Below are 27,662 nucleotides of genomic sequence, written 5' to 3'. Positions count from 1 at the left end.
TTACGAGAGAATCTATTTTGATCTTTTTTTTTTCTTTTTTTATCAACACATAGTTAATAGTGCACGAACGCAAAACAAAACATTCTGCACGGTCGACCTTCCAACCTAAATCTTGGCATCTTTGTTTGTTCCTTTGATGTTTGCCGACCTTCATAACCATTCCCACTGGAAAATTTGACCCATTTACAGACTTTATGAAATGTCTTTAGATCCTGAATTTACAGACTTGGTACTTATTCTGCTTAAAAACAGAATGTCTGATTACTACTAGTAAATACGCGGTTTACTAGTGTGAGGTCTGGAACCGAAAGTTTAGTAGCCTGGGACGGGCGGGAAAATTCGCAAATTCTCAGAGGATCCGATCGCTCACCGAGGATAACAAGCTCCGAGCAGGCTCCGAGCAATTTCCGTAATTTCGGTTCCAGTCTTCGCACCAGCAGACCGCGTATTAAAAATTCAAAATGGCCGCCACAGAACACAAAACACGCGCGATAACGTAGGTTGATCTCTTATTAATAGGCTGACTTAGCAAGAGAACGGGAACGTCACTTGACGACGGCGCGCACAGTACAAATACCCAAAAATGGTCAGATGACGACTGCAGGGCGCGCGGAATAACCTGGATTCTGTTCTAATTTGACCATATTTGGGTATTTGTACTGCGCGCGCCGTCGTCAAGTGACGTTCCCGTTCTCTTGCTAAATCAACCTATTATACTCTAAACGGATGCGAAGGCTCCCTGTGCGCCACATGACACGTTCTCCTCCAATCAGAAAACGTTGACGAGTTTAATGGCGTTGGGAGGCATAACAAGTTCCAGTTGATGTCGATAGTGCATCGAAGGTGTGGCGGAACCGCGGAAGGTTGTAGCGTCTTCAACTATCTTGTATTCCCGGATCTGCATTCCCAAAGGAAGGCACTTCATTGTTAGGTAATTAGTAATTTACGTTTGTTTGTATGAGTCTTTTAATCTCTGTTGCTTTTTTCAAGGGTGTATATTGGTTAGCAACGTCAGAAATGCGACCAGACAGTATTTCAGTGAGCGCATGTAAATATGTAGTGTCATCGTAAACCGATCAATCATGTCTACAATTTCTGGTTCCATCCCCGTTTAAAAACTTTTCCAGCTCTGTCTTCTAGCAAGAAATTTATAATACACAGTTTACGAAATGCGTTGTCTTTCATCAGTTCATAAGACATAGTATTTTGTTATAAAATTAGGACAAGGGGAAATCAAGCGACGTAGCATATTGAATTCGCTCCATGATTAGTCTATTAGACCTTTCCAGACTGTTTTCTGTATTCTGAGTTTTAATAATGGCCATGTAGCGAAAATCTGTCGATACTGCTGAAAAGAGCATTGGTAACTTAGCCAAGTTTGTGAGTCTTTCCTTGTAAAATTTCAAAGTTAGTGCAAATTCGCAAAGTTATGAAATTTCAGGCGCTTTATGCCCCCGGCATAGACACGTTGTAAATTTTCCCGACTTTGTAGAACTAATTATATGCTATTTTGCAAGACATATCTCTTAAACTAGGCTACATGTATTTTACTAACGATGATAAGCGTGTTCTCTCTAGCTGTGTTGATAGGCTTTCGTTTTTTAGCCTTTTTCGAAAGTTTAAAACTGGCTAGAAGATTATGCATACAAAACGCAAACAGACCATCAATCATGCAGAAATTGTCTGCATAAGAAGTGTTTGGAAATATCTTGTCTATGAAAATTTGTTTGTATCAGGGGGAGGGGGGGGCTGGCAGCTACCTTTGATCTCGCCGCTTTTCTGGTTCCTATGATCGTCCCAGTAAAGAAATCTGTCAATTATTTGAGAACCGTAACGAGCATGCGTATAACGCGAAAATAACACGAGGAAACCGAAACATGTTTCGCCGCCAGTTTTGTTCAGGATTTGCCTTCGATTCGATAACTTTTTATTCGCTGTTAGCAATTTTTAACGACAGCTCTGAGACAATCAGGATTAAGGGAATGAAGGATCAGCTTTGTGCTATTTTCCTGGCGAGCGTGGTTGCATTCTTGGTTGCCTGGAGAGGTTTCCCCGTCTCAGGAAGAGAACGAAGCTGAAGTTTTTATTTTGCTGTGGAAATTTCAAGGTTGATTACCTTCCATCTTCGCACCAACCAATTAATCTTCTGTAATTTCTGTGGAAAATAGCGATGTCGAACTGTTTCACGTCTGCCATTATATATCACGAAGCCTTCGAACGTAAGTGTTAAAAATATTTCTCAACTGTTCAGAGTTGTACTACCCTGGTCCCAGAGGTTTTTGTTGATTTTTCTCCGCATGAGAGAGCTGGCGTTTGACAGCTGGCGTCTGCATGAAAATGAGATTCAAGTCTAAAGTAGCCAGAGGCTTTTCTTTCTCGCCAGCTCTCTCATGCGGAGAAAAATCAACAAAAACCTCTGGGACCAGGGTAGTACAACTCTGAACAGTTGAGAAATATTTTTAAGACTTAAACAGTTCGACATCGCTATTTTCCACAGAAATTACAGAAGAATAATTGGTTGGTGCGAAGATGGAAGGTAATCAACCTTGAAATTTCCACAGCAAAATAAAAACTTCAGCTTCGTTCTCTTCCTGAGACGGGGAAACCTCTCCAGGCAACCAAGAATGCAACCACGCTCGCCAGGAAAATAGCACAAAGCTGATCCTTCATTCCCTTAATCCTGATTGTCTCAGAGCTGTCGTTAAAAATTGCTAACAGCGAATAAAAAGTTATCGAATCGAAGGCAAATCCTGAACAAAAATGGCGGCGAAACATGTTGTCGCCCTGGCAGTCGCCGAGCTCGGAGTTCCGAGGATTTCTTGATCGATTTATCCCTTCGAAGGGAAGAGCACTGAGAACTAGGCACATGGCACCAAAGGAGAGAAGCCTGGCAACAAATTTGCGGTTAGTGTAAGCAAAGTTTATGACAAAGTACGCTTTATTCATAGCTGTTAAAAACAGACCGGAGATGTCTTGAGTGGTTTTACCTTATCCGATAAATCTGAGCTTGCTAACAAACCCATCCGATTCACAAAATACAAAATTGATGTGGAAACTGAGATTAGCTCAAAAAGGTGAGTCGCAGCTGTTCAGACCGAACCAGATTGGAAGGAATGGTAACAGCAGTTTCTTGGCAAGATCAAAAAGGTGAGCTGTCTAAAATCTTTATTTTGCTTAAATTTTCATATATACCGTGGTATCATAGTTTATTTTCTACCGTGAAATTATGATAACGAAAGCCCAAAAAAGGAAATGCTGTGAGAGGGAAGTTTCACACTGTTTCAAGTTGCCTTATCTTTTTACATGGCAGCGATAAGATATATCTCCCAATTCTTCCAACATTAGGTTTAAAGAATATTCCACTTGTAATAAATAACTTTCGGTATTTTTACGCTACGTTTATGACTTTACTTTATTGCTAATGATGTGGAAATAAATCCTGGGACTTTCTGTCGCTAAATGCAGGTCTTTTAATTGACTTTTGATATATGAGCTTTTATACATTTCATTGACAAGATATCCATGGTAATTTGCTGGAAATGGAGCACCTATAATGTTCGTGATAATGACTACATCTTTATAACAAATAAAGAGCAAAGGATGCAATATCTGGGAATAAAGTGTGGTTCAATTTACTTCAAGGGTGAGGTGGTGCATGTGGTATATTTAACAATGGGGTAATTATTGTTTTGATAATAATAATGTTATAGTTATATTAAAAAGAAAAAGAATAATGTTAATAAAGTATAATTATGATTTTCATTTATACCCTCTGTTATTGTCTTCGTAGGACACTGAAATGGTTAAATGTATTGGCCTTACTTCACATATTCAGCATCACAAACCTCATCTGTGTAAACAAGTAACTTTGACTATATTCAGACAGGAAAAGGTTTCACAAGAGACTATATATATAATGACCACAGTAGTAGGAATCATTTTAGATTTGTACCATCTCACTCAACAATATACTGGTAATGATATAGTCTACACAAAACATGTAGGGACTGAAGGAAACAATCCTAAATCCATGATTATTGTATTTTAAAACCCAAAAATATAAGAACCCGTCTTAAGCCAATTGAGATCAAACAGATTCTTACAGTTAAATTTAGGAACTCTTGTTATAGAGACAACATTGCATAATCCGTTGTGTTAGGCTTATCATGATACAGTTGTGAATAAACACTGTATATTTAAGGACCAAACCAAAGTTTATTTATTTTTCTGGTAATCAACAACCATAATATCTCTTTCATAGAAATTAAGAACCTACAGTGTAATAAGAACCTGCTTACCCTAAATTGCCAATAACTATTGTAATAACTATTGTAGGTATGGCAAAAATATACAAGAGACTATTTTGCCAGACTTCAAAAAACATTGTCATCAAAGAACTGTGAATCAGTGAATTGATAATTATTATTTAGAAAATTTGTCTGAATATGGAAATGAATAACTGAAAATTATTGTATAAAACCCTCTCTAAGACAAACTTTGATCACCTTCCCATTTAATGTTGCACTAGGACATCTTAAATTATTGACGTCAGGGAGTGCCAGAGACGATAGCTGGAAAAAATGGACTTATAATTTATCTTTGAATTTCTCAATTTTCTAGAACTGGTCAGTAAGCTGCACGGCTTAAAACCCTACTCAAACTAAAGATGTAACATCAGAAATCAATTCTAGAATACAAAAAGTTGGCCGTCGTGGCTCGCGTTTTTCAAAATTACCCAAACTTGGTCATTTCATGTTGTTGTTTTATAGAGCACGGCTACGAAATTTACAAAGATTTGTAATGCACATGCAAAGCTATTGTTTTGCTCATTTAAACCTTTTGTTTGGTGGTGTTCTCATTGCGTGCGTAAATAGAGAGACTGTGAACAGTCTATGCGGTGGCCGCCGTGCCTTGCTTAACCCCCCTGCTACCTAGAAATGTAAGCTGTGACATTTTATGCCTTAGATGACTGTGTTTTTTTTTTCTGGACACGTGATTTCTAAATATAGTTGTGACCTTAAAGTTGTGAATGGGTCTGCAATGCAGCAAATATGGTTACATGGCTGATAATTAAAAATCAGTGAAGGCAAGAATTTTTAATTAATTGAATGGATCTATAGATCACAGACAAAAAAAAAGCACCAACGGGGGAGATTTTTCTTTCTCCCACCACTCTGTGCTCTCACACCCATTTCTTCACCATGGTTCTCTCTTGCTAATCTACTTGTTATTCGAAGCATGTGGGCGAAAAAAAATTTTGAATTTGGTTGAATCCTCGATTTTCTATGCCCTTTCAAAGTCGCGCTTGAAGTGTTACACGACCGCGTTTTAGGAAGTCGGGGGCGGCGGTTGCTGAAGACGTCTACCCGGGAACCAAACACAATGGCGCCTCAGTCAGCTCTCTGTATTTGCTCGAGAAAATGGGGAAAAAAACCTAATCGTTGGAAATATATTTTGGGGCCAAACCGTCCAAGTGTTGTTTCAGAATCATTTCTTTTTCGTCACTGGAGTCAGAGTCAAGTTTCGATTCGGAAGACTCCGAAATAAACTTCGATCGAGCACGTTCGACAACTGTGAACTCACTGCTTAGAGCTTTGAGAACGATTTGCAATATTTCAAGCGACGACGGGGAAGATTTCTTTGCGGACGAGCTGCTTGTATATTAGGAATGGAAAGCTAGATACGAAGTGGAGGAGCAGGGAAACGAAAAGCAGGAGAAAAAACTCAAGGACTGCTTTGGATGGTAATTTCGTCACCTAAACACAAGACTCCCGCGCGTGTTTATAGCCCGTTTACATTTGTCCTTAACGAGAATGTATTTTGTCAAGGTATGGTTGTTCCATTGAATCCAGTTTGTGTTGCACTTTCTGGAATGTTTCATGTTTATAAGAGCGACGTAAGGGTCGCAGTTTTCGAGACTTGATGACCTCCAAAACACCGGCTTCGATCGATTGAAAATCGTAGAATTGTTTGGACCTGTATTTTTGAAGCTGCGGAAAGCAATGTGGAAGGAAACATTTCATATTACAATTACTGATTTCACATTGTCACACGTTTTAAGTCGTAACTCCAAATAACCAATGTAGATTTTTTTCAAAGTTTGCAGTGAAATTCGTCGGATAAGCGAAAAGGATGTGTTCCCTAAGCGGTCCGCAGATGTTACGCATGTAATTCTAAAGGATTAATCTTCGACTTTTATCTAAATCGAAAGAGAAATATGTAAGTTAATATAATGTTAGGATTTGGATTTTTAGTCATTATTATGTAATTTTTTCTACCTGATGTTTTTACCGTGTATAAATAATGATTAAAGATTAAAGATTAAAGATTAAAGATTGGCTGGCGGCGTACGGTTGCGAGCTATTTAAATATCAGTATATTTGGTCGTAACGCTCCTTGATTGATCACACAACTTTACCGGCTATGTTATAACTACTGCGGGATTGGAATATATAGGTTCTCGGTAGTATGTCTACAAGTTGTTGGTTGGCTTTAAGCAGAAAATTTTGAAAATAGCGTTTGAAAGTCTGCGGAACAAATTCCAGTGAGAGTTCGTGAATTATTCTCACAGACTCAGTTCGCTTGTTTCGGTTCGACGAAATCAACCATCGTTTACGTCTTTATTGCACCATTGACCGATCATCGCCAGTAAATTGTACAGTATATCTTTAAATCTGGGATATTGCTGCAACAGCCGATAGCACTTCTGGAAGGCGTTTCTGCGCACTTTTCGAATGTGTATTGTACCATCCTGAAGGAAATGAGAGGACGTGAGATATTCAACCTTCCTGGGTAGACGTCACAACAGCCGCTCGACCCATTCTCCTCAAACTCGGTCTTGAAACAAAATGGCGGTGTTTTGGAGCTATTTTCGAGATTTCGTCGGGGCACAGAAAATCGAGGATTTAACCGAATCCAAAAAGTTTTTCGCAGAAGTATTTCAAATAACAAGTAAATTCGTTTTAGCGAAAAAAAAATTTGGGGTAGGTGCACTTTAACCGTCATTACTTCTGCATGCACTGTGTGTCACTTATGTCTCCATCACTTTTGTAAACCCTGCAGTGGACTAGCATCCCTTTGAGGAGAAGTAGAAATAAACAAGTATATTAAATAAAGTATGTGTGTACTCCTAGTCGCTTTGTGCTGTGGAAACCAGGGCTCGAAAAAAGTGCCTTCCAGAACAAGTAGAATTTCCTTTGGGGCAAGTACATTTTCATTCTCAATTGCCCAATAGGACCTAATTGAGGCAAGTCATCTGCCAACTAAGTAAAAAAAAAATTCTTACCCAGGGCAAGCAAAATTTGCATGAGAGCTACTTGTCTGACAGCCAAGATGGATTACTAAGGTTTTTGGAAACCCTAGGATAGACTTTACCTGAAACCAATGCAGACTTTACCACATCATTTCCTGTACACCATATACCACATATCTAGAGTCAATAAATTAAATTGAACCATGCACAAGATGTGCTGAAAAATATTCAGTTTGGATCACAGTAATTAAACTGTATTTAATTTTCCTTACACTATATTAATATTAATAACGTCATCTTTTATTGGTAGGTGCATTCTCATTGTCAACCTGGTTGTTTCAAGATTACACCATATTGACCTTAAAGTCTAAGGAGAAAGAGGCAGAAAATACTGTTCAAGGTAAATGTTAACTGTCGTCATTAGAAAAGGATTTAATCTCAAGCCTATATCAATATTTTAAAACTATTATTAAAACTTTCTCTGGTCATCAATTTAGGTTAAAATGACTTTTCGGCTGCCTTAACAAATGATCAAAAAGATCCGAATAAATGAATATATACAGCAAAAAGTGCGAAATAACACAAAATAAAATGCATAATTAAAGTGGTAACAGCAAAAAGGAATTTGGATAATAGAAAGAGACTAAATAAATTTAAAAGAATTGCATAATTGTCTAAGCAGTGGTCGACAACTATTGTCCGCTTCATTAATCATGGCAGTGTACCACATGACTTGAGAGTTTTTTGGAGGCATTTGCTTGTTTCTCCTTTAATTTATAACTCCTAGTAATGTCATTGCAGGAAATCTCGTAGACAAAGTTTGTTCCAAACACGAAAAAAAGAACATTCTATCAGAAATGTCAAGCATTGCAACATTTCTCCTTTCAAATGTTTCAAACCATGCATGGTTGAACGATCATCAAATCAGCTTTGATAAATAAATGCTAATTAAGTAATTGACAAAGGTGACTATTGTGTGCAAAATAACTCTCGAGTCATGGCACAGCGCCATGACTAATCAAGCAGACAATAATTCTAGACCACCATCAAGACAGTCTGCTATTCTTTTAAATTAGTATCTTTTCATTATTCAAATTCCCATTTGTTGTCGCCAGTTTAAATATGCAATTTTATTCTGTATTATTTCACACTTTTTGTTGTATATTCAATGATTGGCATCTTTTTGATCATTCATTTAAGGATGTAGATTGGCAGCCGAAAGCTCATTTTAACCTAAATTTTCAACCAGAGAGCGTTTTAATAGCTTTCATATGTTTTACTCTGGTTGCTCGACTGTTTTTTTTATATCAATATTGCTTTCCTACAATACTTTCAGTATGTAATAAATTTTAAAATATAACCAGGATTGGAAATAACAGCTAGGCAAGCTACATAATCTGACCTGATTAGGTATTTGGCCAGGCAGATCTTTTGTCTTGTAAGGCTATGTTTATGGATTACCCATATCCTCTAATCTGGAGAAAAATAGAGCATGCAATTTCCATGTCATTTTACAAAATAGTTACCGTTTAACTATTGGCAATGTTGAGGAATGGTGTACTGAAAATCTTAAAAAAGACAATAAACAGATGTGGTCAAATTAAAACACATTACACACGCAGCATAGTCTTGAACCTATTTTTTGAATTTGAATTGTTGATTTCGAAGTTGATCATTTCAGACCTTGTGATATTAGACTAGTCTTATCTTTATTTAGCCTGGATATATCTGAGATATTGTTCATACGTGTAGGTTACGTTAAACCTCTTGGAATCTTAATTGTGGCTTAGCCCCTCGCCACATTCGTCATATTTCTTTAGGATGCATTTAAACCATTCAGCCTGTTCAGGGCCAATTAGCAAGGGTGTTAGTTCAGCCTTGTCCAGGGTATTCTCCCACCTGCCATTTTGAAAAGTGGAGAAGGTCCTGGGGACGAAGTTGTCGAAGTCACAGTTCTATACGTTCAAGTCTTGAAGTTCACTCTTAGGGCTCAGGGGGGGAGAGAAAGCAGAATTGTAATTTTTCATATTACTTGATTTTCCAAAGCTCCCCATTATTAGAACTACAGTAAAAATCATTTCCCTGCACTCAGTCAGACACAATTTCTACATGTACCCCGATTTCTTTAACTAGCTGTTTTTTTTCGAACCAATTCTTGTTTGCCTTGGAAGTTTGAAAAATAGGGATTCCACTGTATGAACAGGATGACAGTAAATATCATTGCCGTTCGCTGCACATTGAATTTTTGTCATTACTCAACTATCGGGTTTTTTTTTTGAGACTTAAGAAAAGTCGTAGCACATTTTGTTCATTTTGACAACCATTCGAGGGAGTCGTTATGAATGGTTTTTCCGCTTGTTTGTATCTTTTGCTGGAATCGATAAATGTGATATATGTAAACTCGATATTTATCAATAAAATTGATAACGCTAAGGGAAAAATCGATAATCATCGATTAGTCACAACGAATCCTGTTATCAATTTTTAACGATTTTCGATGTCATTGACTAAGTTTTATCAACTGTTATTGAATGCTATCGATTATCAATTTTATCGATGGACTACCCAGGGAAAGTCTGGAAAGTTATGGCTTTGCGAAGTTATGTGTCCCCCCAAGATGGTCAGGCAGCTAGACTGTGGAATACAGGGCCACCCCTTTGCATTTTACTGAATTTGAATGATTCCTTTTGTTTTGTTGGTGAAGGTAAACACAGCACAGAGTTTTTCAACCACTCTGAAAACAGCGAAGTCAAGAAAGCAGCAATTAAACCACAGAATTTTTTTCCTTTGCTTGGTTATCAAATTCTTCAATTTAACTGTGAAGAAAAACTGTTTTTCACAGTGAAAAACTTTGCGCGCACTTGGAGATAGACTGAGTAAAATGAGATTTCACTGTCATGCCAGTAGGAACGTGATGTACGTTCTCAATGAGCCGTTCATGACGGCATCGCTTTCAATAGAGCTACTGAGCAGTTGTATTCCAAAGGTCAGCAAACTGTAAGCTTTATTGTAGCTAAACCTAAAACATGGTGGGCTTTGTTACCTTGAGAGCATTATAACGAACCATAGAATTGGTGCAAAGCATTAAAGCACTATTCATGTTTAAGATGTTACACGTGCTTGGATTAAGCTGTTCAGTAGTACTTCGTTGACTTCATTGCTGTGTAAGCTTGTGTAGGTGCTACAAGTGAGTGCTAAACAACGCGCGTAATCAAACAAAGATATTTACATTTAATAGCTCTTTAACTACGCCAAGGTCAAATATAACAGAAAAGGTTTTACAGGCGGTTGAAGCTTTACAGGGTAAAAGTCGTTGGATGGTTTTCAAAGTTTTCACATACGATCGGCCATTGATCGATCAACGGACTTTTTTTGACTTCGCTGCCATGTAAGTCCTACCAGTGAACACTAAACAACGCGTAATCAAACAAAGATATTTAGAAACAATCGCACTTTAACTACGCCCAGATCTCGGTTGCTTTTTAAGTCCTTGAACTACGAACATGTTTAACAAAAAGGTTTTTACATGCAATTCATATTCTACAGAGTTACAGTTTTTGAAATTTGATCGGCCATCGATCAACGAGCGTGAATTATCAACGAGAGCATCAACAACATCGGCATGGCGTGGGGGACAGCGAGAGAATGGGGCGTGTGAAGCTAACTTTTAATCTTTAATCTTTAATCTTTAATACAAATTACAAGCATGTCATCAACATCGTATTATAAATGGGACAACTATAACATCAGTTAGGCAAATAGAGACATTATTGTAAGCATATATACACTTGAATTATATCATGGAGCGAAGTAACTTCTGTATGGGGCGAAGTCACTTTAGTTTGGGGCGAAGTGACTGGGGACAAAATGACCATGGGGCGAAGTGACCGGATACCGTACAGCCTTTTCTACTGGCTTACACCTGTAACAGCAGACGAACGTCTACATATAAAAGTTCAAACAACTGTTCAGAGTCCATTTCGAGTTCGTCTATTAGCAACATAGCTATTACTTATTGTAAATCGCTCGTTTAAACGATCTGAAATTTCAAGTTTCACGCTCAGAATTACATTGAACCAAGTTAAAGCTCCAGCTCGCTTCTTATATGGGTAGGAGTAGCCTTAAGCGGAATTTTTTTATTACGATCTCAGATCGTCGGTTTTCTGCCCAGATCTCGAGTTTCATAACAGGGTGAAATCATCCGCCATTTTTGAATCTTGCCTTGCCATTTCACAACGGTGTGCTCTTGCTGCTTTGTGGACGACTTCTGGACAACTGAGGTACGTTGATAATGTAGAATATCTTTGTTTGTAAGTTTGTAAGCGCAGATTTTCTTGATTTCTTTAGTAGTAGCTCATTAGGTGTACATTTATATGGGAGTTTACGATGGTTTACGTTATAGGCTTACCTGTGGCAAGGTAGAGTCTTACATGTACTTGTACATCAATGAGTCGGAGTTTTTGCTCAAACGTCCCCTAACTATACATACTGTGAAAGGTATATATTCCCTCTACATTTAGTTATGAAGATTATACCATTTTCACCTGTTGTACACGGCAGTCAACTCCCGCCTTGCGGACACCTCGCTATTACGGACACCCCGCTATCACGGACAGCAGCTAAATCCCCGGCGAAAGTTACAGACGTTTGACTGAAACAAACTCCCGCTATTACGGACTCTCGCTATTGCGGACTTACGGACACTTTATTTGGTCCCACCGTCACAATTATATTGTTTTCTCTCTTGTCATAGCGGACACCGAGTAGCATCTTGGAATATTTGCACGCATATCAAGTCTATTTTTTCTGCTTTTTGAGATTGTCTTTGTCTTTTTTGGTCGATTTTCGCTTCTTCTGTCCATCAATCAAAATTTCTTTATTTTTTTCTCTTAAGGCCCTCTTAACAGTCTCGCTGTCATGAATAACTTCGTCCAGTCTGTCCAAATATTATAACATAAAAATTTTCTCGCACCCTGATATTACGGACTCTCACTATTACGGACACCAAATCGTGGTCCCAAGGGTGTCCGCTATAACGGGAGTTGACTGTACAAAGTTTACCTCTACTCAAATCAGGGCGTAACCAATCGATGGCAATCGATGATTCGTGACTACTTTTGTGTGATTATCGATTGGTCATCAATTGGCCGATATCAATCAATACCAATTAACTAACACGCATCGATTGATAGATTGCTTCTCCGATCATCGATTTTCATTGATTGGTTACACCCTGTCAAATGTGGCCGATCATGGATATGGCTTGAAAACATTTATTATAAAATAATCACAAAGTCACTTCATGAACGTGGGCATTAAAATTCAGTCAATGGCATTGGTGATCATTGTTAAGTGGCAGTCTCTCTAAAAGCGGTCTACTGCATTTCTGGTCGGAAAAAAGTTTTCCCTCAAACTTTTCTCAGTGAACTATCGTGGGTCATAAGTAAATGCAAACACTTTAGTTTTTGCAAATACGTCAAAATATTTTTTTTAAAAAAGCTGAAAACAATCATAGCCGGAAAACGCCTAAATTTGGGCGTTCCAATGACGGAAAATTTCCTAAATTGACAAGCTCGCTGCTCAAAGACCATCAAACATAACAAAAAATTGTTACTATCCCTACATTAAGTGATCCTTCAAGGGTAAGAAATGCACGTTACTTTTGATATATTTTGTTTTGGGGGATCCTGAAAATTTATCTATTACCACCCGTTATATCACTTTCTGAAAACCTGCGAAAGTAGCTTGTCTTCGCTGGCGTTTATTTCCCAAGTCCAGACTCGGCCGCTCAAAACTCCAACTGAATTCTGCTAAACAAGGGTTGGGAAGCATACATATGTAAAAATACCTTGCGCTTTTTATCTTCCTTTCCCACAGCGACTTCGAACTTTCTGTGCTTTGTGCGATTCTCACAGTTCATTATGCAAATTAGGTTGTCACGCTAATTCAGATTGTTTTCAATCAAAACGCTCTCACATTATTTTAATTAATCATGCCACGTTTAAGATACAGGGGTCCGACAAAAAATAAAACTCAGAAACGGTTTAAATAGGTAGCATTGCTGAATTATTAGCAGTGATCTCCAGACGCTTTGTGGAAAAGTCAGGAAAACGTGGCCGGAATATTCGCAAATTTAGTCACGGTCCAGTACTTCTATTAGTCCTGTTTATAGACCGGTCAGTTTGCAAAACTTTTCTAGTGTTTTGATTCTTTCTTTCCATTTTCTGCTGATGTTTCTAAAGTGAACCGTACTATTTAGCCGATGTTAAAACTTGAAAATTGATATCAAATCCTGACAGAACGCTGTAACTGAAATCGACAACATCGTGACCTTCGTAATCTCAGCTGTGTTGCACAAGCCACAAAGATTTTACCTCCTTATCTGCTCCAGACACTGCAAAGTCAACCAATGTGTACAGGTTCGTACAGTGTGTATTCGCTTTAGCAATACTCATTATCTTGCAATGAAACTTTGCTTGCTCTTTGGTTATAATGGAATTGCGATGCATTTGGAAAACACTTCAAAATGAGCATCGACTTGGTGGACAATTATTGTTCTCCTAAGTAAGTAAGTAGTTCTTCATTTAATAACGCTTTCGTAAGCAAATCACTCAGATGACTCTCATATGTTTTACTATACTCCAGAAGAGCGAGAATCACGATGATCAAAAAGTAAACACGAGGATGAGGACGGGTTGTGTTGTGGTGAGGGTGTCCTGACCTAACAGCTATGTGAACTCAGATCCCTCTCAGGGGCAGCTAATTTGACCTTTTCTCTATGGAACAGTGCCCCTATTACCTCTGAAACTGCTTTCAATACATTACAGCCGGATAAAACAAAATGTTTTAACGCCTGTGTTATGTAACAAAAGGTGTGTAAGAAAGTCACAATTTGTTGTACGCACCTGAGCCGACTTGAACAAGAACACCATACATTTGATGGCTTTAGCCATTTCAAGATTCACTGAATATCAGCTCTTTGCCGCCTTCTGGTTCCGACCAGGACGCCCTTGATGTGCTGGATACTGATAGGCTGTCCTGGGTCGCCAGAACTTCCCATACGTGTGCCTGTGCTTGGCGCATACGAACATTTGCGCGATAAGCGACTCGTCTAAATAAAAAAAGGCCAGCCCTCGCCAAGACAAGCTGTCCCTCTGTTATGGTCTCTCGTGACAAATGGATGGAAGCAAGGTGACTTTCTGTGAAGTCATTGCATTGAAGTAAGCTAATGATATCCAATGTTCCTATTGAATCCCACGACGGTCTGTACACGTGCGCGATAAAAAGCACGACATTTTGTTTTGAGATCTGTTTAATCTGATTTGTCAGACACGGTGGTAAAATTTAATCATGTAAGCTAGGCCTTACCCAAAACACAACGCAACTAGCACAGAAATTTCTTGCCAAAAATGCCCCTAAAATTAAATTACAAAATTGATACTAAACGAGGCCACCAAAAATTAGTTATAAAATTGCCTATTCCTGTTGTTGGGCGGTCGCTTCAACGGGTAATAAAAAAAGCCAAAATTGATCGTTTGATATTAATTCTAGCCGCGCAAACTATTTCAAGTTACTAAATATTTAACTTCGCTCATAAATGATACGGATATACTAATCCACGAAAACCTACAAAGCTAAACCATGTCGCCTTTCAACTTTCAGTTACCGAATAGAAGATAATAAACAGACTGGAAGCTAATTGAATTGAATGCATTGGTCACAAATTGTCGATTTCAGTATTCATTGTAGAAGCATTTCACACGTCGTAAAAGCTGAATTCTACATGTTTAAGTATTAGAACCCTAAGTGCATGCAAATATTGAATTACACATGTTTCTTTTTTAAATCGTCAATAGAAGAAAAGCTAGATTCAAAACATGAAAAAGTTTCCCGATTATATAGACCAAGTTTTACAGGTAACCAAATTTGCATAATACTTTGGAGCCACCGCATCATTTCCGAGCGATTTCCTCACTGCACGGTACAACGGAACAAATAAGTCACCACTTTCAGCTACTTGAGCCGTTAGTAATTTTTATTTTTGTGTAATCGTTTTTATTTTAGACTTAAGGTGAAATGTAACAATGTTAAAGCGTTTTGAATGTGAACTTGCGTGACAACTAATTTGCATAATGAACTGTGAGATTCACACAAAGCACAGAAAGTTCGAAGTCGCTGTGGGAAAGAAAGATAAAAAGCGCAAGGTATTTTTACATTTCTATATTTCCTAACGCTTGTTTAGCGGAATTCAGTTGGAGTTTTGAGCGGCCGAGTCTGGACTTGGGAAATAAACGCCAGCGAAGACAAGCTACTTTCGCAGGTTTTCAGAAAGTGATATAACGGGTGGTAATAGATAAATTTTCAGGATCCCCCTAAACAAAATATATCAAAAGTAACGTGCATTTCTTACCCTTGAAGGATCACTTAATGTAGGGATAGTAACAATTTTTTGTTATGTTTGATGGTCTTTGAGCAGCGAGCTTGTCAATTTAGGAAATTTTCCGTCCTTGGAACGCTCAAATTTAGGCGTTTTCCGGCAATGATTGTTGTGAGCTCTAAAAAAATTATTTTGACGTATTTGCAAAAACTAAAGTGTTTGGATTTACTTATGACCCAAGATAGTTCACTGAGAAAAGCTTGAGGGAAAACTTTTTTCCGACCAGAAATGCAGTAGACCGCTTTTAGAGAGACTTCCACTTAACATTTGCCAATTGCTGTGGCCCAGTAAAAGAACTCAATATTGGCCAGATTTGTTTGAACTGACCTCATTTCCATTCAAATAATAGTAATATTAAATAATAAAAATTGTGTATTAACTTGATTGACCATCTGCCCTTGTTAGGCACCACCCTGAAAATAACAGGAAAAAATATTGATTGTTGCTAGCAAGGAATAAGTGGTACACCCCTAAATAAATACAGTGAATACTGTATGTTCTCTTGAAATATGCCACCTCAACTCCTATTCTGCACTTTCTGCCTGTCAGATAGCAACAATTCATAGGCAGGACCCATATCAGCATGTCCATTTATCCCTGATATTTTGACAAAGTTGTTTCTCATGTGCATTATGTGCAGTAATTAAATCGAGATTGAATAGGGATTTTAATCTCCAGTTGTGGCCACCTCTCGACCAGTTTTCCAAAATACAAAAAGTTTCCATGTTAAATCACTATATTTAGAACCAATTGTAAGCGACCACCTCTCGTAAGTGACGGCGACTACTTTTAGAGCTAGAAGTTTGAAATCTTGTCTTTTTAACCTCCTGTAAGTGACGACGTAACAGATAACAGACAAAAAATGGGATAATAAGGTGTTATTCTGATCAACCTTTGTACATGTACATGAACAGAAGGTAGTTGGTCAGAAGTGAACCATATGTTACTCTGAATAAATACTTTGGAAAGATTATATATTTTTGTGGCTGCTAAAATTACATGGATTTAGATGGGCATTGGCGCATGGGGTACATGTGCATGTAAGTCCTTACTGTTACCAATATTAAGCTAACGAGGCAAAATGTTGACCCAGTGTGGTCTAAGCTCTCGTAAGCGGCCACCTCCTGTAAGCAACCACCTAGGCTTCAAATTTTGGGTATTCGTATACGGGAGGGTTCGACTGTATGTCAAGTTAACAAATACAGTCGAACTTATATTATGCAGCCACCTATTAAACAGCCTCCCCTATTAGGCAGCCAGTTATCAAAGTCCCGATGAGGGCTTTGCTATTGTCTTTAATTCTATTAAGCGGCCAGCCCCCTTTAAGCGGAAACTATCCATTTCCCGGAGGGTGGCCGTTTAATAGGGGTCGAAATGTAGTTGCTGTACATCTGTTCAGAATGTAGTTGCTGTGCGTCTGTTCAGTAATTGATCACACCAAAAGGTGAAAGAACAAAAAAGTGGCACACAAGGTAATAGCCGAGTGTGTCATTGATGTTCTTACTACATTTTGTAATGTCTTGTGTGATCAATTACTGAACAGATGCATGGCAACATGGAATCTGTCTGTTTTATATAATAAAAAAAAATGTTGATGGTGTCATCTAGCCTTGAAATGTAGTTCTGTCCGTACTAGTTGATCATAAGTAAGAATCAATGTTATTGGAATTTGAGAATAATTTGAAAGATGATCTGTTAGGTCACTTAATTGTATCCCTCAGCCAAACCAATATAATGGTATTGCTGTTCATTAAAATGTACTTTGCTCCTTGATATTCATATGCAAGATATTCAGCAATTACCTACAGTAAACAACTAAATATTGTAAATAAATTGCTATACATATACATTTGGTCTTCCATACTGATTTAGAAAATTTAATGGATTGTTGGACTGGCCATCCACACTGTTGAGCGGTTTTTTCAATTTGACAGTACATGCACTTGTCATTGTGATTTACATGCATCTTGTTTTGTTACAAATGTTGGGCATTTATGTAGTGGTGATAACACTGTTTCCTTTCTTTCACATGTAGAATAGAAAGAATAACATTACAAGAAATGTGGAAATACTATCAAGCTTCAGGAGGCTATTCCATTGTACAGTTATAAATGTATATTATATTTATGTATGTGTATATAGCACTGCCAAGATTAACTAACTTTATTTGATAACACTACATGTGAATAGTTAGGAATAAATCATTTAATGAATGGTCAAGCATTAATATGAAAGCTCCATTTGAGTCACTCAGATGGCACAAATATTCAGCCAAATTAATTTTTTACATGTTAATTGATTGTATGTACTGTACATATGTACAATCTGCAAGCATTTTCAAGTTATAGTGGACCTTCCTAACTATGGAAAGCAAAGGGCCAGAGTTGAGTGTCCATACTATGGAGGTGTCCATACTATAGAGGTACAGATTATAATAATTCTGGGGTTTTTTTTGGGATCAGATAAACTGTCCTTATTGTGGAGGTGTCCCTAGCGAGGGGTTAAAGTGTATTTTACAGTTGTGCAAACATGTTTTGCATCTGTTTCTTGACGTACAAGTAGTTACAACCACTATTTTGACCCCCTTCTGATTTGTCACACAAACCTTGCAATTAAAAGGATCTTCTCCCTTAGCAACCAAGAGCACCTTTGGGGAGTACCAGCTAATCTAATTGTTTATAAATTATTTTTAAGCTCTTGCAAGCAGCCATGAAAGGATTGTGTATTATTTCCATCGTTCAAATGAGAGATTTGCAGGTTTCAATCTGAAAATTGTACATGTAGTTACAAGAATCTCTTCCATGTATGAAAAACAATTATTTTTAGGATATTTACAACTGCTGGGAATACCACAAATGAACATTTACATGCCCCAGGCTTTTAATGCTAAAAGCTCGCACAAGAGAGTGACCATTTACATGTACATTGCGCAGTCTTTATGCTAAAAGTTCACGTAAAAGATCAGGTCATATTGTTTCAATCCCTGGTTGTATATAAGAGCTCTTTTTTGAATTCTTGAGATGGCTTCAGGGAGAGCTTTGACAGTATTATTGATCGCTGATATTGCAGATTGAATTTTTCTTATTGCTATGATACATGTACATATATCTTGAGACAAGTGTGATAAATCAGCTACATTAGTATTAACAATAGCAGTATTAGTAATGGTTTTGTACAGTAGCGTAAAAAAATGAACATCAAGACTTATTAGTTTAATATTATTTCTCTAGAGCAGTTTTCAATTGAATGTCAAATTAAGTAATCAAAGAATACCTTTGGTTTTGGTTTTGGTAAATGAGATTGGCCGTGTAGTCTAATTGGTAAGTAATTAGTTGTGGTTTGGTTTTACAACACTCAATTGAAAACTGCTCTAATATACCTTCATTGATGGAAAGATATTACCAAATTACACTGCTGTCAATTATCTTAGGAATATCGAAGGAAACCAAAATTTTCTGAGAGTTCAAAAGGTCACGCCACCAGTTTAATCCAGTTTGTTTGTGTTTCTATCTTCTTTCCCAAGGTCCTTTCATTTGTGTGTCATAATTTTGATATGTGCAGCATAAATCTCAATTGTTAGCTGCATAACTTTGAACTTCAGAATTTATTTGTTATTGAAAGGCACAAAGGTTATTATATTTTGTGTAAACCTGCTACAATCCTTATTTTGCTGTTTACAAAGCTCTCTTTGTAAGAAGTGTAATAAGATAATGCTCTGGTTCTCAATACCTTCCTATTTTACATGTTGATTTTACAGACATTATGTGTACTATTGTTTGACCTGCTGTGTAGTTTCTTTGTCTACATTATACTAAGATTTTACGCAATATTCAGTTTGCTTTTTACAGAGATTTTATTGAGATTATGTCTTACGGCTTACGCACCCGTTCCTTTGTACAGGCTGATTTTACAGAGAAGATGTGGACATTTTGCAGAGATTTATACCAATAACATGCTTACATTTTACAGACATTATGCGTACTTTTGCGTGACATTGTGTGTAGTTTATTTGTGCAGATTTTAGTAACATTTTATGATATTTTAACTCAAATTTTACAGACATAATATGGAGATTTTATGTCTTCGATTTTACAGAGATTTTTCTCCTGCATATTTTACAGAGATAATGTGGACATTTTACAGAGATTTCTTTAAATGCCATAAAATCTCTTAAATTTTACGAAACATTCACAAGAAAAATAGCAACATTTTGTGGACATTTTATGCGATCTGAAAGCGAAACATTTACTAAATTTTACAGACTTTTTATAGAGATTACAAAATCTCTGTAAGTGTGCAAATTTACAGACATTGTAAGTTACAAAGGAAATGTTGACATTTTACAGAGATTTAACGAACTTTCTTGAAGTCTGTAAATGGTTCAAATTTTCCAGTGGATCCCCTCCATTAAATACTATGATCAATAATATCAGGCCTAACATAACATCTGCTCAGAAAATATCAGAAAATGATGACTGCTTCGCAAAAAAGACCATGTATCGGCAGAACAAAACTACTATAATATTTCTGAGCTACATTGCTGAATAACGAAACTCACACCGATCAGATGTTACACTTTTAAATTCCTTTTGCTTTTCACAAAGTAGCGGTTGTTTTAGTTCTTTCCACGCGCTATTCATCAGTCTTCCAGCCAGCTATAAAACAGTAACTCTTTTCACGGTTAGTTTTTCTCATTTGCATTACAATGTAATCCAACTTGGATGCGCGACAATTTCGAGCAGAAAATGCAAAATTTCACCGAATTGCCTCACATGCATGCTAGATTATAGCGGAGCTCCGGCGGCCCGAAGGGCCGCTAAGCGGAGCCCCATATTCATACAGGAAGGAGAAGGAAACCCATGAGTTGATTTTCTCATGGTTATCGTGGCTAGCGGTACTGCTCGTGGGCGCGTACGCACGACGACGACGACGGCGGCTTTGAACAACCCGGCCCAGGAGCTACGCTTTAGGCTGGCCTAAATCTATATATTACTGTAATGCAAATGAGAAAAGTTATTCGTGAACTCCGTGAGAAGGGCTATCGGCCAATACCGTAGAGTGCCTCGTCATGATATCGAGTTATTTCCATATATGACTAAAAAGTAGAAAAACACAACACCTTACTATTGTAGTTCCGATATAATACTGATCTAGTGTTTCTTTATATTTCAGCCATCCTTTTGAACCTTTAATCCGGTTAAATCGACCCTCAAAATGGCGTTGACTGTGGACGAGATACTTGAAAAGATTGGGAGCCTGGGGCTGTACCAGATCAGGCTGATCTTTATCCTAAGCTACATAGAATGGTTCAATATAACCTTCCAGATCATGGTACCTACCTTCCTCTCTGCGGAACCCAAGTGGATGTGTGTCCCTCATCTCAATAACACCGCTTGTAACTTCACTGGAGAATTCACTGCAGTGGATAAAAGACGATGCGATATGCCGAGGGAGGCCTGGACATTTACCGATGATTTTACTTCCGTTGTCACGGAGGTATGCAGTTTATTAAACGTTCAGCATCATAGATCCTGTTGTTACATTTTTTTAAAAAGACAAATTGTGGAAAGGCTCATCTGTGCTCAGGGTAAAACTTATCAAGCGACATGCCATTTTTCCCATCTTACAGATCTATTTGTAACTAGTTTGTTATTGTTTGAAATTTTTAATCATGGGGCGATTTCCATTCAACCACAAATTCCGGTTGGAACTTTCCAGTGACAATTTAAATGGAAGAGCATTTTCCAGAGTTTCCGGAAAAGAGGAAAACCTTGCGAGGTATACCGAAATTTTTGGAAATTTCTTTTTAGGAATTTACTTTCCTCTTGGTTTTCTTCCCGGAATTTCTGGAATTTTAAGTTGAATGGTTCGCATTTCGGAAATTCAACCATTTCCAGATTTTCTCGAACCTATCCCAGGAAATGTTTTTACCATTTGTCAATGCAAGTTTTCGGGCTTTTTGTGGAATGGAAAGCGCCCATGGTTTCCATTTGAGATAATGGCGTAAACATAAGTCCAGTTAGTAGCGACATACACGTTTGTAACAATGATGATGTTTTCTTGTGACAAGTTTCGGTAATCTTCTGGATTTTCTGGGGGCAAGTGATTGGCCTACCGCCCAACCCCCATGACCTGGAGGGCCAGTGGTTTTCTGTCAGGGTTTTCCCTCCCTTAGGGGGCTTAAATGGCTCCCCAGCAGGTGCTGCTTTAGTCTGGACCCTTACCGCGCAGACCAATCCTGCATGGTTGGACCTCCCAGGAGCACAAGGCTCCCGCCGGCATAGCCCTGGGGGTCGTAAGGTCACAAAAGCCTTCCCGCCACGACAAGGCACACCACCACGGGGAGGACGACCTAAAACCACATGGAGAAGGACGGCGGAAAAAGAATCCAGGCAAAAGAGATGGTCCAGCTGGGCGGAGGTCAGGGGCACAGACAGGGCTAGTTGGCGAGAGACAGTTACAGCCTTATGCGCCTCATGGCGTGAAGAGAAATAACTATAACTAACTTGTTACAAGTAAAATATGAAATTTCAAGTATATGAAAGATCATATATTTGAATTGCGGAGAAAGATTTGATTGATCCTCGCAGTTATACACACAACTTAAGCAGTTGGGAAATTAAAGCCTGAAAATCCCTCTCAAGCCTGAATGTCTTATTATTGTTATTATTATTATTATTTTCAGGCTTTAATTTCACCGCTTTTAAAAGTTGTGTATGTAACTGCGATGATCAATCGCATTTTCATGTTTTCTTATTGTTGGAACTTTCGTTCTTTTGTTTGTCATTTTGTAACAGTGTTGGTGTTTTGTTGTTGTTTGATTTAAGTTTGACCTGGTTTGTGACAAAGCCGTGCTCTCCTCCCTTTCCACATCACTGGTGTTTGCCGGCTGGCTGGTTGGTGCAATCATTGGTGGTGTTTTGTCAGATATCATTGGCCGTAAACCCATTATGCTCGTATTCTGTTTCGCGTGTAGTTTGTTTGGCCTTTTCGCGTCCTTTCCTCATCATTTCTGGCTTTTTATTCTATTCAGGCTCTTGACTGGATTGTGTATTGGTGAGTTAGACATTTGACTGAAGACATCAGTCAGTAAAATACTATAAATGAAACCGTTATTTACCGGCCACCTCTATTAAGCGGCCACCACCTTTTTTTGTCCGATGAGGGAGTTCTCTATTGTCCGTACTTCTTTTAAGCGGCCACCCATAATTTAATGCAAGTAGTAGGCTTCCTTTTGGAAAAGACGATGACAGATAAGAATCCGAAGTAGAATTTGGCGACTGATAAAAACATTCAAACACACGTTTATAATGACTGTCTTGACGTGATTCATGTTTACTAAGCAATAACCCTGTTCAGAAAATATCTAAAGTACACGAACCCCTATTGAGCGACCACCTCCCATTTTCCGGGGGATGGCCGCTTAATAGGGGTTCAACTCTGCATGCAAACCTACTGTAATCCATTACATAGGCTAGCTCGATTACCAGCCGATGTTAGGGAAAGGACTCCTCTTCTCTGGAAGGAACGTAGGTCGGACTCGGGAGAGCGGTGGAAATCGAGCGAATCCCGTATATAGAGCAGGTTAAATTTTCTGTAATCTCACTTAATATTCTTGTGATGGTTTTTTCAGGGGGAGGGGGGATGGCAATTTACGTGCTTGCAACTGAGTTCGTGGGAAGGAGGCATCGTCACGCGGCTGGTACGTCACTGTGGTACTCGTGGACCTTAGCTCTAGTGATGTTAGTAGGTCTGGCGTATGGAGTGCGTGACTGGAGAATCCTGTCAATCATCTGTGCCGCGCCTGGTTTACCATCTATTTTAGGTTGGCGGTAAGTGACTAGTGAACAAGTTCCATCGGTATAAAGAAGTCACGCTATTTAGATTTAGTTTGGCCAGGTAAAATATAACCTTTAAATTAAAGTAAACCTGAGAATGATAGTCTACTAAGATAGAAAAACTCTATAGAGATAATGATAAACTATAAATGAACAAGGATCGTTAAGGATGGAGAAGATTGACACGGATTACAAACGACGAACTTGAAAACTTTAGGCTAAACTCGTTAAGACGCGCAAACCGTGACCTAGCTCCTTTAATTCAGGTTTATTCCAGAGTCGTCAAGGTACTTGCTGCTAAAAGGAAGGGTTACAGAGACAGAGGATGTGCTGCGAGATATCGCTGCCGCTAACAAGAAGGAATATCCGGACGAACTTCTCTACAACCCGAGTGCTGATGGGAAGGTACAAAAAATGGGAGACGTCAGAGATTTGTTTCGAACCAAGAAAATGTTGCACAGGACTGTTGTCTCTTGGTATGCCTGGTAAGTTAAAAAAGAGGCAAAAGGGGGACGGGGGGGAGGGGGGGGGAAAGTAGTGTAATGTAAGTGGAGTAACTATAACCAAGTAAGTAGTGTATAAATATTGTATTATAATTGTAGTAGAAGTGCCGTAATGTAAGGAATGTAACGTAATGTAAGGTATTTCGTGTAACTCTCGTAATGTAGGTCATGTAAGTAAAAAAAAGAAAAACAAAAAAGTGATAGTAGAGGGCGTTTTCTTTTCAGCCTTGATGCATATCAACAGGTGTTTGGCTAGCGAAAAAGCCCAGCTTAAAAGAGAGCGACAAAGATTTTAATTCTCGCCCTCCTCAAAGCTGAAACTTTCATGTGCTCCCGGCGACTTTGAACAGGGGCCCAGGGCTACAACACGAGCGTGACTTCCAGTTATGTCAATATCCAAAAGACATTTTTACAACGATAAAAAGCTAAAAATATTTCTTTTCTTCCGCAGGTTTGTAAACGGCATGGTTTACTATGGTGTTTCATTCAGCACTCCGACACTTGGTGGAAACATGTACCTGAATTTCTTCCTGGCCTCCATTATCGAGATTCCCGCCAATTATGTTGGTATCTGGGCCTTGGGCAAGTGAGTGGTGCCTCTGCGCTAACGCTTTTGGCGGGAAATTTCTTTTAAACTAAGTTATTTCTTCATTGGAGCGATTTTCATTTAATTGTCGAAAAGTAATTGGTTTGGCATCAGCTACGCGACACGATTGGCTTAAAAAACTCGCGCCACTTTTTCGTCCAATCAGAAGTAAACCGAAACCAATCATGACCCGTTCGCACACCTTTTCCCGCGCCTTTCGTCAGCCAAGTGTAATTTCTTCGAGGTTTGATTGGTTCACTGGATTGTGTGCGTCCTTTGTGATTGGACAGAGTAATGATGACTTCGGTTTTGGTTTTACGACACCCAATTGTAAACCGCCCTAGCAGTCGGGTTTCACCTGTTGCTTCACGCCGGAGGTTTTTCCCGTTTTATCAATAGTTGTAGGTGCTAATGACATTATCTGCTCTAGGTTCGGCCGAAAAAGGCCGCTGGTTTATTGCATGATTATTGCTGCCATTGCCTCTGCCGGCGCAGTGTTGTTTACAATGTATGACCCCGGTGAGGACAAAGGTAGGTTGGTCCCGATCCATTTGACTGTAACTTAAAAAAGAGCCAAGAACAGAAGGAAAAAATCCTTCAATTACATTTTATTGACAAGTAGTAAAGTTAACTGAGGCTTCCATTTTCAAGCCAACAAACTTCTTAACATGACGTTTATCCATGCGGTGGTATGATAAACTGTATTACGTAACTGCACTGATTTTATTGTTGTCTGCAGGTTTCATGGTTGGCCGTATTATCATGGCATTGTTAGCCAAGTTCTTTATATTCATTTCATTCGATGCCGTGTATGTGTACGCTGCCGAGCTCTTTCCCACAGTCATCAGGTATGGTTTGATCCGTGCTTCATATCCCGGGAGGGGGAGGGACTCCCACATGAACAGTATAAATCAAGGATTCTGGTCTCACATAGGGGTTCAAGACGAAACGCCAGTATTTTTAGCTGCCAAAGTATCTTTTAGAGCGCACTCGAAGAAATAATGATAAAAACGCTCTTAATTCTGTTTTGAGGCTCGATTTCCGCAGATCTCTCGACTCCGGTCTACTAGCGCGGGCTCCTTTTTTGAACAGGGCTGGTAATAGACTATTCCGTTTTAAGTGGTATCTATGGGTCAAATAAAGCTCAAGCCACACCCAGATTGGTTGCCTGTAGGGGTTTAATTCAAATTTCCGACGAGCCTCCCCGGCCTATGGGAGTCCCCCCCTCCCCCCCCCCCCCCGGGGTCCATATGTGCCTTTACGTACCTAGCCTATTCCCAACCTCGTTCCCAGGGTCTCTCATCTTACCGCCCCCTGGAGCTTCGCTCGCTCCAGGGGGCGGTAAGAAGAGAGACCCTGGGAACGAGGTTGGCCCATTCCCTTGATCGCATTCACTGCATAAAGCTAATGCAATGTTCACATATGAAAGAAGTTGTTCTTTCTCCAAAACAGAATTCTTTAGCCAGTCTTTGCGCTTGCTCTACCATTTCTGAAGTTTGCACAGATGCAAGAGATCAGTGAAATTTTTTTACCAGCGACGCTTGTCTTTTTAGTTGATCTTCTTACATTCATAGTTTAGTTTCCAAGCAGACTGTCTCTTTTTCCACCTTTAATAAAGCGCTGCTATAATCTGGAGGCGGCGTGGCCTAGTGGGTAAGGGCGCTGGATTTGTAATCCGGAGGTCCCGAGATGTATTTGTGTTTAGTGGTCCCAGATTCAACTCCTCCACGCTTTGTAAATATCCAAGTGGTCAGCCTCCCGCCAGTTGGGATTTTTGACGAGTTTCTGTTAAATTTACAATGCTTACAATATTTGTTTGCCTATTTTAGTGTCTGCAATTAGAGTAGCAGTGCTAAACACTTCGACACTTAAATAAAGTGATTTATTTTTATTTATTATGAGCCATCACCGTGGAGCCATAAGACTTCTCAATTCTCATTTTAATACTAGCCATGAGAACTTCGTATAACATCAAGACAATATCCCCTTGTAGATGATCTTTTTTATTCTCATTACCTGCCAGCCCGCTTAATAATGAATCCAGATTAGGAGAAATAAGATCTCGATCACTGTTGTGTTCATTATAGGAACATCGGCATGGGATCATCAACGGCAGCTGCGAGGATTGGTTCATTTTCGTCTCCTTATATCATCCATCTGGTGGGAAACTTTATGTTTAATCAGCAAAGATTTTTACGATTTTATATTTCCGTTTCCTCCATAGTTTTAGATTCGATTGAAAAGAATACCAAACACTCAAGACAGTGTTTGACCACATTTCCAAACACCTCGAAGTTCGTCCAAAATACTCCACTGCGCGTCGTATTTTAAACTCTCCTCTCTGTGTTTGGAAATGCGGTTTTCCAAGACGTTTTTCAAAGCCTTAATCCTTCCATCTCCCACAGTAATATCTTAAAATCATCAAAAACATTCCCAACGTTAACGGCACCTTGAAATCTACATAGCTATGAAAGCATTTGTAGATTACATCAAACCACAAGATATGACTGACATTACCACATAGCTTGAATGTAATTCACTTTCTTTTCTGTTATCATCTCTCAGCGACTCGTGCATCCACTCCTCCCGTACGGCATCATGGGAGTTAACGCGCTGTTGGCGGGTTTGTTGTCCCAGACGCTGCCAGAGACGAAAGGAATGCCAACCGCTGAGACAATGGACACCGAAAGCGCAGAAGAGGCCTATGTGGCATTACAACTGGCAGATCCCAAAGAAAAGGACCCGGAGGAGATGAAAGACCTCTCCATGGCTGACGCCGTCAAGGACACCGCCAGGGTTCATCTTGTGGATGATAAGAGTCCGTCTTCTATATGAACTGGCCCGGAGACTTTCTCAAGCAAACTGGTGATTTCATGAGTGATGTAATAAAACCTAGAAGTAAAAAACTGTAGATTATAAAGCCCCAGCCGCAAAAAATTGGCTACATAAGCACCATATATACTAAAGAAAACAAAGGAATATAACAGGAGTAGCACTATTTAGAGCTTATTAAAACACATTTTAGTAGATACACCAATCACAAAAA

At 38.9% G+C, this 27,662-nt stretch overlaps 1 protein-coding gene across 9 annotated transcripts; it reads left to right on the top strand.

The window, feature by feature from the left end:
• The first annotated feature begins 555 nt into the window (after nucleotides 1-555).
• On the top strand, nucleotides 556-27,662 carry LOC110054330 (organic cation transporter protein-like). Of its 9 annotated transcripts, none has more exons than XM_089285389.1 (12): nucleotides 7,329-7,652; nucleotides 11,424-11,532; nucleotides 17,725-17,788; nucleotides 20,862-21,185; nucleotides 22,517-22,745; nucleotides 23,323-23,521; nucleotides 23,794-24,012; nucleotides 24,482-24,616; nucleotides 25,047-25,147; nucleotides 25,356-25,464; nucleotides 26,704-26,776; nucleotides 27,182-27,662. In XM_089285389.1, exons 4-12 carry the CDS (start codon nucleotides 20,904-20,906, stop codon nucleotides 27,449-27,451), a joined length of 1,617 nt encoding a protein of 538 aa, XP_089141515.1. In that variant the 5' UTR covers nucleotides 7,329-7,652; nucleotides 11,424-11,532; nucleotides 17,725-17,788; nucleotides 20,862-20,903; the 3' UTR covers nucleotides 27,452-27,662. The 9 variants fall into 9 exon arrangements, with proteins under 9 accessions (XP_089141518.1, XP_089141520.1, XP_089141519.1 ...); XM_089285388.1 differs by having other exon boundaries at nucleotides 17,725-17,802; XM_089285391.1 differs by having other exon boundaries at nucleotides 17,725-17,817.

Source organism: Orbicella faveolata, unplaced genomic scaffold (assembly GCF_042242905.1).
Source record: "Orbicella faveolata isolate gen_17 unplaced genomic scaffold, um_ofav_v1 contig_13, whole genome shotgun sequence".
Classification (NCBI taxonomy): domain Eukaryota; kingdom Metazoa; phylum Cnidaria; class Anthozoa; order Scleractinia; family Merulinidae; genus Orbicella; species Orbicella faveolata.
Note: the sequence above shows the minus strand (reverse complement) of the source record. Positions and strands in the feature narration are given on the sequence as shown.

Excerpts from the sequence above, each read along its gene's own strand:
- LOC110054330 (XM_089285394.1), top strand. The coding sequence starts at position 20,904 with ATGGCGTTGACTGTGGACGAGATACTTGAAAAGATTGGGAGCCTGGGG. Across the intron at positions 22,746-23,322 it reads CTTGACTGGATTGTGTATTG|GGGGAGGGGGGATGGCAATT; the intron begins GTGAGTTAGACA and ends TGGTTTTTTCAG. Across the intron at positions 25,148-25,355 it reads TGACCCCGGTGAGGACAAAG|GTTTCATGGTTGGCCGTATT; the intron begins GTAGGTTGGTCC and ends TGTTGTCTGCAG.